Here is a 12,137-nt window from a genome sequence, read left to right as displayed (position 1 = left end):
GCTCCAGAACGGATCCTGTTCATGTCCAGAGGTACCACTGTGTACCTCACGTTAAGTACTTAATTCGTTCTGGAGGTCCGTACTTAACCTGAAACTGTTCTTAACCTGAAGCACCACTTTAGCTAATGGGGCCTCCTGCTGCCGCCGCGCCACCAGAGCACGATTTCTGTTCTCATCCTGAAGCAAAGTTCTTAACCTGAAGCACAATTTCTGGGTTTCTGTAACTGAAGCGTATGTAACCTGAGGTACCACTGTATATTCATGCATACAGATGGTGACCACCTTAAGCGTGACCAATTGATGTGTGAACACCGATGTGCGGGTCCTTTTGGACCTGGAGGAGAGCAGAAGGTGGGTGGGCATGCTTCTATGTGCTTCGCTGACATGCATGGGGGCCAGGAACAGAACTCCCATGCAGAATGGTCACTGCCTGTATTTTCTTCACAGAGAATTCAAACATAAGCAAAATGCACACTCAAGGGAATGGGTTGGCAGGAGGTCCAATCTTCCCTGAGCCAATATTTTATCGATATCATTCCTCATATTTACTTTTTCATGGCAACATGCCGCACGTGTTCCCCATGGGCAACCCCTCTCTTGCTTCCTCTCTGGGCAGCTGAGGATGTCTAAAGGCAGAACAACACAGAAGAAGCAGAGATAGCTGAGTTGGTGAGAGCACAGTACAGTACTAATAATGCCAACCCCGCAAGGGACAGCTGCATATTCCTGCCTTGCAGGGGGTTGGACTAGATGACTCTCAGGCTCCCTTCTAACCCTACAGTTCTACTGGAGGCCAGGCCAGGTGGGAGGGGCCTTCAAACTGGTGTAGCTCACGCTCCCTAGGTCAGCATGAACCACAAACCCAAATCAGCAGTTTCTTCCAACAACTTCAAAGTGTGAATTAAAGCAAACTAGGGTTTGAATTCAGCTCAGTTAAGGTATCGCATTAAACGCACATAGGCGCCGACTCCATGGGGCTTGAGGGGGCCCGAGCCCCCTCAAAAATTCGTTTGGGGGGGCTCCGCCCCCCCAATAATCTCCGGCGCCCCTCCAGCAGAGCGCCATCGCCGCCCCTCCCCCAGCCCAAAATGCACAGGGAGGGGCGGGCTGCATGCCTCCTGCCCTCCCTCCCGAGCAAAAGCTCCACCCAATTTCCTTTGGAGCTGATTAATAGGCGCAGCACGCTCTCCCCTATTCGCTCACGAGGAGGCGGCGCCACTTTATTTGCATATTCATGAGCTTATTTATTATTCATGAGCTTTCCCGGGCCCCCCCAATATTTTTTATAAGTCCGCGTCCCTGTAAACGCACCTAGCTCTAAAAAAGGGATGGGGGGTGTTCAGGCAAAAGAAGAACACAGGGGCCAGCAGAGAAACCTAAGGGCTGCTCCCAGCTGTGAATTTGTTACCCCTCATCCCCACTGAGCCCCCTTATCTCTCCCTCTCCCTCTCCCTCTCCCTCTCTCTCTCTCTCTCTCTCTCTCTCTCTCTCACACACACACACACCCCACAGTCTCAGGTGCCAGACCCAAAGTCTTGAAGCCACAGGAGCAAAGAAGGCACTGCAAGACAGTGCACTGCAGGTGCCGCCTGCAACAGAAGCCAGTCCCATCTCCCAGAGGAAAGGCACGGGGGCCACACAGACTGGCCACCGAGAAAGGCATCGCCAAGGATCAACAGAGAGGCCAGAGCAGCCTGAGAGGCACAAGCTTATTGCAGACTATTCTTAGTGGGGCTCACTCAGCTTTGGAAAAGAGGCTGGCTGGTCAACCTGTTACCTCCTGCAGCAAAAGAGGAAAAACAGGCTACCAAGGGATCTGGCAAAAGGTCTCCCCCCAAGTCTGCCTCGCTGCACTGTGGGAGGAGGAGCAAACATGCGCAGTCTCAGGGTAAACTCTCGCAACCAGCACTCAGGAGGAGCCAAAAAAAACCCATTAAACAGTTTCATGTTTGAAAAACTGGAATGCATCTCTCTGCAAATTAAAGACAGATTGGAAAGAGAGGGACAGACCTGGAAAGTTCTCTGCTCATCAAATTAAAAACAAGAGCCCTATTCATAAAAAATTCTTCAGTGGTCAAGTCACATTCTTCACTCTTGTGTTTTTATGTGCCACAAGGGGGAGCAACATTCTGCCGGTGAGGAGGGCCACTAGGACCAATGTCTTAGCCCCCCCCCCCTTCAGGAGACTAGGCGGGGACACCCATCCTCAAGCCATCCCAAGGATTCTTCACGTGGCCAACAGCTGGGCCCAATTAGCAAGCAAGGAGAAAAGTAAATAGTCCTCCTCAGTATTTTGTTGCATCCTCCAAAATTCACATGACACAACAACAGCAGCAGCAGCAACTCAGAGTGAAGATCAACCCGCCCCTTCCAGGCAATATTCCCAAATCTACAAAGCCAAAAGGAGATGAGAGGATAGTAAACAGTGGGAACTGGAGAAATAAAGCAGAGCAGAGATGCTGGGGAGAGCAAAACCTAGGCAGGCCAGAAGCCACAAGGCGGAGCTTCGCTCACAAGAGGCACTACTTGGCCATCCTGTTTTGCTCAGAGACAGCAGGATGCCAGGCAGTCATACACTGCCCCCCCAAGCTCTCTTTCTGGGTCACTCTATAAAAGCTGGACTTCTGAAAGCCTCCACTTTTCACATCGCTGTGCAGGGTCTCCGAAGAGCTTGTTTTGCCGCAAGAGTGACTTCTGCATCAAATACCAAGGGAAGTGCCCTCATTGCAAATGTGTACATTGCTGGGCTCTCACACGCTTGAAAGGCATCTCTGAAGCAAGCAAGCAATTTCTGGGAGGGAAGGGTGCACCCCCAGAAGACGAGACCAAGAGCAGGAGATGAGCAGAGCATGGCTTGGCAGGGGACCATCTCAGCCAGAATGCCATTTGCACTGGCCAGCCGGACACATCCTGAGGGAGGGAGGGAAAGTGCCCACATGCAGGGAGCCAGGAAAACTTCCTTTTATTTATTTGTTTTGTTTTTATAAATAAAGTAACATGCAGCAGCAGCAGCCGCCATCCTAGGCCTCCTGACATTTGAGCAAAGAGCTCCTGTGCTCCACTTGCTGCCCATTCTTTCTAGAGCTCCTTAAGCTTCCACTTTCCCCTCACTGGATTCATGAGGAAAAGGAGGCTGAGGCTTGCCAAGGCCATCCTCGGAAGCCAGGTCTGCCACGTTCAAGCCCAAACTAAAGAAAACATAGCCTAACAACCCCTCTCTTCTGGGACGCAATGAAAGCAGCTGCCAGAGGAGCATGTATAAAAGAAAAAAACATCCCTTCGAGCCCAAAGCCCACCACTGCACTGCTGCCTCCTGTCCACAGGTGTGACAGACACTCCTTGCACTGACGGGTCACTCAAACAGTTTGGCAAGGCACACGGACCTCAAGGTGCGACCCACAGATCCACAGACTGAAGCGTGGAAGCCACTCGGAAGCCAAGGCAGGAAGCTTCCTCCCCCAGCTCTGCAGGAGCCTCTGGGATGCGGCTGTCTCCACGCCCAGCTGGAGTTTCCTTATTGCAGATGCCTGGAAAGGAAAGCCCAGCCCAGGATCAATGGGCAAGAAAATGCTGTCGTTGGCTGGCAGGCAAAAGGCAACACCGGCTTCTCAAGAGATGCCGAGAGCTAGGCCTCCTTCTTCCTTTTTGGCTAGGATCTGCCTTTGCCCCAGGGGCACGCCCAGAGGTGTTGCTGGGCCTCCACAGAAAAGGCAAGGTGGGAGAGGGAGTCAGGGAAGCCAAACTAGTGTGCAGAGAGGTCGTCCCGTACTTTGGACAGGTGTCAAATCAACATGCAGGTGTGGAGGTGGAAGCAGCGCTGCCTGAGACGTTCTAGAGCCCACCAGGCCCAGAGGATGCTCCAGACAGGATCAGCTGTGCTCCTAACCGCAAGCAGGCGAGGTGGGTTTAAGACTCCATAAGACTCCACGACAGCCTGCAGCCTTCTCCTCCTCAGTGCAACACTGCCTCCCACAGACACAACGCAATTAATGCTGCCCCAAACCCCTCCACTGACCTTGATGGAGACCTGGTGATCAAGGCAAAGAGACCATCATTTGGTGGCTCTGTCTGGGCTGAGCTGGAGCAGAGAAAGACCCTCTGTCACCTGCTTGATCTGAGCAGAAAGCCCCCCGCCTCTGCTTTTTGCGCTCAGGATCCTGATCATCTAGAAACCCCAATGCTCAGGTGGAAGCAAGTGCCAAGTGGCGCTGGGCTGCAGCAGAGGCAAGCATCACAGACCCTCCTTGAAGGCCGCAGTTTGGCTGAGTTGGGGGCAAAAGGAAGACGTTTCTAGAGGGGTACACAAAAAGAGGCACCGAGCTCCCAGGGATGGAGCAACACTTGCTCTGCCACTTGGAGATCACTTCATATCTGCAAAAATACTTTTTGCGCCAGTCTAAGAGACATTCTGGCAGACAACCAAAGCAGACCTCTTAAAACAAGCACCCACCAAGCAGGTCCACTCCGAGGCTCCCGCTGGGCACAAACAAACATGTATGATGTAAGAGACAAGTTCCGAAGCAAGACAGGAAATCTATGAGCAGGTCTGTGCCTTCCCTGGTTGTTTGTTGGGGGGGGGGTAGGTTGCTTCTAAAGATGTTTCTCTGAGCATGTGCAGAATTTATAGCAAAGGCCAGTAGTTTTCAACTGGTGCACTGCTAAACCCATCAGCACCTTTAATGATGGTCAGGATTGTACCACTTATCCCACAAGGGAGCCACAGAAAGAACGTTGTTGGTCAAGGGAGCCGTGGATTCAAAAAGGTTGAAAACCTCTGTATTAAGGTGTTCTGCAAATTAAAATACAAAAATATATACTAGAACCATCCATACAAACTACTAAGAGCAGCAACATAAAGTACAGAAATACAGCAATAAAGCATTACAATATACAGAAAACCAAAGTCTCCAGAATCACTAACAGCAAAAAGGTATCTTTTTGAAAGAGCAGGGAAGGAGTTTGCCAAAGGTCCTGAGAGAGGCAGCACCACACCAGCAGCTTCTCTGGGAATGAAATGCAAAGAAGGCCAAGGATGCTGAACCTCTAAGAGCTGGATATCAAGCCAAGCAGGGACCAAGATGGAGAAACCTCTTGGTTTCATAAGCCCATCTTATTTGAATCCAGCCTCAGCTTCCCCTTGAGCATTCAGCCACCAGCAGCGTCTCTGAACGTGAGACTTTCCAACATTCTTGTCTGGTGTGCTTGGACACCTCGGTGGGCCAGAAAGGCTTTGTTCAAGAGGCCTCCATCAGCTGCCCTACAAGGCAGGAGAGCGGCATCTTCCCCACCCACAAACGCCCAGAACTGCCCAGCCTTCAAGGCTGGCCACCAGTGGCTGCCCTGGCATCTGGCTGACAGCTAAAAAGCTGCTTTCCTTCTTGTGTCACAGGAGCCCTGCTCTTGCCAGAGGAGGCCCCAGTCCTGCGGGAATGACCTGTGTGGTACCCAGCGCAGGGGGCATGACACAGCGCGTCCAGGTCTGTATCAGCTCTGGCCTCAAAGGCCTCACCACATCCACTCTCTGCCTATGGGACTTCAGGAAGGCCTTGCTGGTCTCCTCTGCTTTCCCTGGGAACAGCTGGGGGTCCTGGGGGGCCCAGTCTAGTCAAGAAGCAATACGAGAAGACATGTGGAGAAGCTATTTGCTTCCTCCTTGTCTGAATGCCACAGCAGTACAAAGACCAGCGTTCCTCTCATCACTGCCCTTGCAAAGACCCTCCAAGTGACCCTATTTTCCAGAGACAGTCCCAGATTTACAGAAGCTGCCCCAGTTTCTGATTTGATCCCATAATGTCCTGCTTTTCCTTAGGACGTCCCTATTTTCATAAGAGAAAGTTTGTAATGTATGGCATTCTCCAACTCCCCAAGCAATCTGAAGGCATCCCTGTATAGGTTAGTTTTTTAATGTTTAATGTTTTATTTTGTTTTTATATATGTTGGAAGCTGCCCAGAGTGGCTTGGACAATCCAGTCAGATGAGTGAGGTATAAATATTATTATTGTTCTTATTGAATAGGATGTCCCTACTTTCCTTGGAGAAATGCGGATGGCATGCCCTTAATGGGAAGCAGAGCAGAGCTCAGGAAGGCTCAGACTATGGCTGGTCTTGAGCAAAACAGCTCTCCTTTCCAGCTTCTCCCTTCATCCATTTCTCTCTGGTTATCTGCAGCAATGTATGCACAGAGGATACGGCCCCATCTCAGGCTGCAACCGTCTGGCTCCTGCTGCTCTCAAGCAGCCGTAAACCACCAGGCAGATTTTCTAAAAGGCTGAGGCCCTCGGAAAGGAAAGTTAAAACCTGCAATTTGCCACTGCCCAACATACAGATGCCTCACTGGGAGGAAACAAGCCAGCTAAAAACAGGGTTGAAAAGCGCAGTGCACTGTAACTAGTCCCACATCGAAAGCACCCCCTGGCCTGCCCCACTTGGGCAAACTCACGTGACCTGTTACAGCAGTGAAGCAGAGAACACAGACAACATGGTTTTGGAAACAAAATGGAAGCATGAAAACCACATTATTACTGGAAAGAACCCTGCATGCATGTGAGCAGCAGCCAAATAAATAAGGGGGAGGAAAAATGAGGTGATGTTAAGCTAGTTCTAGGAAGTTTGCAGGGAGGTGTGAGTACAGTGAGAAGGGAATTTGGAAGGGCTCCGCTGTGTTGCCTTTTTGCTGTTAGCTTCTATGTAGAATGTAGATTTTTTCAATTTCGTTGTTCTGTATGGGACAATGACAATAAAGATTATTGTATCGTATCATATCATTCTACCCATCTCTGCTATTTTGCCTTGTAAAAACTGTTTTCTGTTTACTTAAACCTCTGCAGTTGTTTAACATTACCATTTTCCTCTCAATGTCTATATGCCCCTGCTTTACTCTAACTTTTGCCATTGTTTAAAACAGCAACTTTTTTTCCTTTCACTGCTTCTCCCTTTTCACTGAACTCAAACTTCTCCCTCTTCCATTCCTCAACCCCTTCATGTGAGAGAGATAAGGGATGTGGAGTCCTCAAATATTCCATAGCACCATCACATAATGTATTTCACTCCTGGTGATTACTAAATGTAGTAATGTGGAACAGCGAATTTAACAAGCAGAGACCAGTGACATAGCGTGGGGGGTGCAAGGGGGGCCGGCCGCACCGGGCGCAACATCTGGGGGTTAGGGTTAGGGGGCACAAATCCACGGGTTAGGGGGTGCAAATTACTTGCCTTGCCCCGGGTGCTGACAACCCACGCTACGCCACTGGCAGAGAGCCATATATGTAGAACAAGCAAGAACAAGGCATGGAAAGGGGAGCAATATGTGTGTGCAAGGAGGAGCTGAGAAAAGGGGGGGGCATGGACCAAGGGATGAAGGTGAAAACTGGAGCACAGCGTGGCTGCAGAAGGGAAGAGAGAGATGGGGTTGGGAAAGTGGAAAATGAACTCACCAATTGCAGAAGGCAGGAAACTCTTGGGGGTCAATATGGGAGAATGAGAGGGAGGCTGGTGAGGGGAGCAAGCGCAGCCCCTACTATCATCCTATTTGTTACAGATCTGGAATCAATACCAATTTGGAGCCTCTCCCCTTCGGAGTCAATAAAAGATGATACAGTAGTGCCCCGCAAGACGAATGCCTCGCAAGACAAAAAACTCGCTAGACGAAAGGTTTTTTCGTCCGCGATTTGCCTCGCAAGACGAATTCCCCTATGGGCTTGCTTCGCAAAACGAAAACGTCTCGCGACTTTGTTTCCTTTGTGTAAAAACCGTTAAAACCAAGGGTGCTTAGCTTGAGCAGCTGCAGTTGCGACTTGACTTCGAGGAGCAACTGTTAGCACGTGGTTTGGTAGCCTTTTCTCAGACTTTGCTCACTTTTGAAGCTTTTCCAAAACTTTTCCAGAACTTTTCCAGAACTTCTCTTTCATCCATTTGGTAAGTTAAACTTTTAAAACTTTTTTGGGGGGTTTTGGATTTTGGGTTGGGGTGTTTGGGATTCAAGGACTTGGTGTTGGGAAGGGGTTTGCGATAATCTGGGGGCTTGTGGGCCTTTTTTGGGAATTTTTATGATTTTCTGTGACCATTGGGCCAGGTTGTTTTTTTTTTGAAAATTTTTCTGAGTTTGAATTTCTGAGTGCTGGCTGGCTGGGGGAACTGTTGGGGAGGTTTCTGCAGAAATCTGGGACCATGTGGGGTTTTGGGGGAATTTTTATGATTTTCTGTGACCATTGGGCCAGGTTGTTTTTTTTTGAAAATTTTTCTGAGTTTGAATTTCTGAGTGCTGGCTGGCTGGGGGAACAGTTGGGGAGGTTTCTGCAGAAATCTGGGACCATGTGGGGTTTTTGGGGAATTTTTATGATTTTCTGTGACCATTGGGCCAGGTTGTTTTTTTTTGAAAATTTTTCTGAGTTTGAATTTCTGAGTGCTGGCTGGCTGGGGGAACAGTTGGGGAGGTTTCTGCAGAAATCTGGGACCATGTGGGGTTTTTGGGGAATTTTTATGATTTTCTGTGACCATTGGGCCAGGTTGTTTTTTTTTTGAAAATTTTTCTGAGTTTGAATTTCTGAGTGCTGGCTGGCTGGGGGAACAGTTGGGGAGGTTTCTGCAGAAATCTGGGACCATGTGGGGTTTTTGGGGAATTTTTATGATTTTCTGTGACCATTGGGCCAGGTTGTTTTTTTTTGAAAATTTTTCTGAGTTTGAATTTCTGAGTGCTGGCTGGCTGGGGGAACAGTTGGGGAGGTTTCTGCAGAAATCTGGGACCATGTGGGGTTTTTGGGGAATTTTTATGATTTTCCGTGACCATTGGGCCAGGTTGTTTTTTTTTGAAAATTTTTCTGAGTTTGAATTTCTGAGTGCTGGCTGGCTGGGGGAACAGTTGGGGAGGTTTCTGCAGAAATCTGGGACCATGTGGGGGTTTTTTGGGAATTTTTATGATTTTCTGTGACCATTGGGCCAGGTTGTTTTTTTTCAAAAAAATTTTTCTGAGTTTGAATTTCTGAGTGCTGGCCATGTTGTTATTTTTTGAAATTTTTTTTGTCTGGGTGGGGAAGCAGTTGGGGAGGGGTTTGCAGCAGTTGGGGAGGGGCTGGGGGAGCAGTTGGGGAGGGGTTTGCAATTTCTGTGTTGTGGGTGGGTTGGTGCGTGTCCGTGGGAGCAGTTGAGGTTTTTGAAGACATTGGTGATTTTTGAAGCTTTTCCTAAACTTATTTTGCAGCCATTTGAGGTTTCTGAGGACTTCGGTGGTTGATTGTTGAAGCTTTTCCAGAACTTCTCTTTCATCCATTTGGTAAGCTAAACTTTTAAAACTTTTTTGGGGGTTTTTGGATTTTGGATTTGGGGTTGGGGTGCTTGGGATTCAAGGCCTTGGTTCTGGGTTTTAATTTCTGTGTGGTGGGTGGCTGGCTGCTTTTGTATTTTTTGGGTTTGAAGCACATCACTGATTTTTTTTTCTGTTTCTGAGTTTACGAAGGTAGGAGCTGTGCTGCCATGGGACCCAAGAAGACTGCTGCTGCGGTGGCCGGCGAGAGGAAGAAGGAGAAGGTGACGCTGGAAATGAAGAAGGAGATCATCTGGAAGCACGACGGCGGAATGCGTGTGACGGACATCGCCAGGGAGTACGGCAGGAACCCATCGACCATCGGGACCATCCTGAAGATGAGGGAGAAGATCCTGGCGACTGATGCAGCCAAGGGAGTCACCAGGATTGTGAAGAACCGCCCAGCTGTCCTGGAGGAGGTCGAGAAGTTGCTGCTCATCTGGATAGAAGAGAAGCAGCGTGCAGGGGACACAGTGTCTGAGGCCGTCATTTGTGAGAAGGCCAAGGCCTTGCACGCTGACCTCATCCGGGAACAGCCAGGAACCTCAGGCGAGCCAGAAGTCTTCAAGGCTAGCAGAGGTTGGTTTGACCGGTTCAAGACAAGATCTGGCATCCACAGCGTGGTCAGGCATGGAGAGGCTGCCAGTTCTGATGTTCCTGCGGCTGAAGACTTTGCAGCGGAGTTCCTGGAGCTTGTGAAGACGGAGGGCTACGTTCCGCAGCAGGTCTTCAACTGCGACGAGACCGGGCTGTTTTGGAAGAGGATGCCCAAAAGGACTTTCATCACTCAGGAGGAGTCCAGGCTGCCTGGCCACAAGCCCATGAAGGACCGCCTGACCCTGCTCTTCTGTGCCAACGCAAGCGGCGACCTGAAGATCAAGCCCCTGCTGGTGTACCACTCGGAGAACCCACGGGCCTTCAAGAGACACAAGATCGACAAGGAGCGGCTGAGTGTCATGTGGCGATCCAACAGCAAGGCTTGGGTCACACGTGTGCTGTTTGTGGACTGGGTCAATCTTGCTTTTGGCCCTGCTGTCAAGCAGTACCTGCTGGACAACGACCTGCCGCTGAAGGCTTTGCTTCTGATGGACAATGCTCCTGCCCATCCTAAAGGCCTTGAGGTGGACTTGTTGGAGGAGTTCAGCTTCATCAACATCATGTTCCTGCCGCCTAACACCACGCCACTGCTCCAGCCGATGGATCAGCAGGTCATCGCCAATTTCAAAAAACTCTACACCAAGGAGCTTTTCAGGCGATGCTTCGAGGTGACTGACTGCACCACCATCACCCTGCGGGAATTCTGGAAGGACCACTTCGACATCGTCACCTGCTTGAAGATGGTCAACACGGCCTGGAAAGGGATCAGCCAGAGAAATTTGAATTGCGCTTGGCGCAGCCTGTGGCCGGACTGTGTGGCACCAAGTGACTCTGATGCACCAGAGTCAACAGTGGTGCAGGACATTGTTGCCTTGGGGAGGACCATGGGCCTGGAGGTCACGGAGGAGGACGTCTGCGAGCTGGTGGAGGGGCACGACGACGAGCTGACCACCGTGGAGCTGGTCGAACTGCAGGCAGAGGCTGCGCAGGAGCAGGCCTCACTGGAAGAGGAGGAAGCAACTGAGGAACGGCTGTCCTCCAAAAGACTGAGGGACATTTGCCAGAAGTGGAAGGAGGTGCAGACTTTTGCAGATCTACACCACCCTGAGAAGCACGTGGCACATGACGCTGGGAACTTTTATGATACGAGGGTCATGTCGTCTTTCAGGGAGCTGCTGAAAAGGCGGATAAAGCAGCAGACTATGGACAGGTTCTTGACCAAGAAGCAAAGAGTGGAAGAGGAGCCTTCTTCGAGTGGTCCCCCAGAGTCTTAGAAAATGTATGTACTGTGCACTTTGTTGATTTTTAAATGTTTTTCTGTCATGTTTATAAAGTTAATTTATTTTCCCTTCAATTTTTGAACTGCTCTTTACAGTATGTGTGACTTTAAAGAGCAGTTAATAAACTGTTGTTGTACCAAATTTGGCTTTGTTTGGACTTTTTTTGACCATAGGAACGCATTAATTGATTTTCAATGCATTCCTATGGGATTTCGTGCTTCGCAAGACGAAAAATTCGCTAGACGACAAAAATTGCGGAATGAATTAATTTCGTCTTGCGGGGCACCACTGTATAAAGCATTGGTAGGCAAACTAAGGCCCAGGGGCTGGATCCGGCCCAATCGCCTTCTCAATCCGGCCCGCAGACGGTCTGGGAATCAGCATGTTTTTACATGAGTAGAATAAATGCATCTCTGGGTTATTTGTGGGGCATAGGAATTTGTTCATTTTTTTTTTTATTTTTCAAAATATAGTCCAGCCCACCACATGGTCTGAGGGACGGTGGACCAGCCCCCTGCTGAAAAAGTTTGCTCAGCCCTGATATAAAGGCAATAGCAGGTTCCCAAATGGGGAAGGATCATAATCATTTCAGGGTTAAAGCTCTTATGACTCAACGTTCAATGATTCCATAGTTAAAGACTTTGGAAAACTAAGTATAAAGGCCAATAGGCACAGATACCAAAATCTTAACCAGCCTTTTATAAAACAAGATACCAGACCTGAACAAGTAAAACAATATCTTATGGGCATAGACTACGGGCTGGGGAGTAATCCCCTTAGAAATCTGGGGAAAGCTATAGGAAACTGCATATAGACTCCTGTCAGGAAATTGCCATCGGAAGAACAGGTGGCGGTAGGGCTCCAGGACAATAGGAGAGACTCTGCAGCAGAAGAGGGAACCAGTAGGGGGGGAGCAGGAGCTCCAAGGGGAAGGGAATCGGAGGAGAGGCTCTGGGACACTT

The 12,137-nt window shown here is 49.6% G+C and overlaps 2 protein-coding genes across 3 annotated transcripts in view; one reads left to right on the top strand and one right to left on the bottom strand.

Moving 5' to 3' along the window:
• The window catches only part of TTC28 (tetratricopeptide repeat domain 28), a 132,294-nt gene that overhangs the window by 99,898 nt on the left and 20,259 nt on the right, over positions 1-12,137 (bottom strand). The gene's annotated exons all lie outside the window — the stretch shown is intronic.
• Positions 7,581-11,316, top strand: LOC309359234 (tigger transposable element-derived protein 1-like). Its single transcript, XM_081892692.1, has 3 exons — positions 7,581-7,914; positions 9,197-9,268; positions 9,443-11,316. Exon 3 carries the CDS (start codon positions 9,469-9,471, stop codon positions 11,167-11,169), a length of 1,701 nt encoding a protein of 566 aa, XP_081748818.1. The 5' UTR covers positions 7,581-7,914; positions 9,197-9,268; positions 9,443-9,468; the 3' UTR covers positions 11,170-11,316.

Source organism: Podarcis melisellensis (assembly GCF_964234715.1).
Source record: "Podarcis melisellensis genome assembly, chromosome: 16".
Taxonomy (NCBI): Eukaryota; Metazoa; Chordata; class Lepidosauria; order Squamata; family Lacertidae; genus Podarcis; species Podarcis melisellensis.
Note: the sequence above shows the minus strand (reverse complement) of the source record. Positions and strands in the feature narration are given on the sequence as shown.

Excerpts from the sequence above, each read along its gene's own strand:
- LOC309359234 (XM_081892692.1), top strand. The coding sequence starts at position 9,469 with ATGGGACCCAAGAAGACTGCTGCTGCGGTGGCCGGCGAGAGGAAGAAG.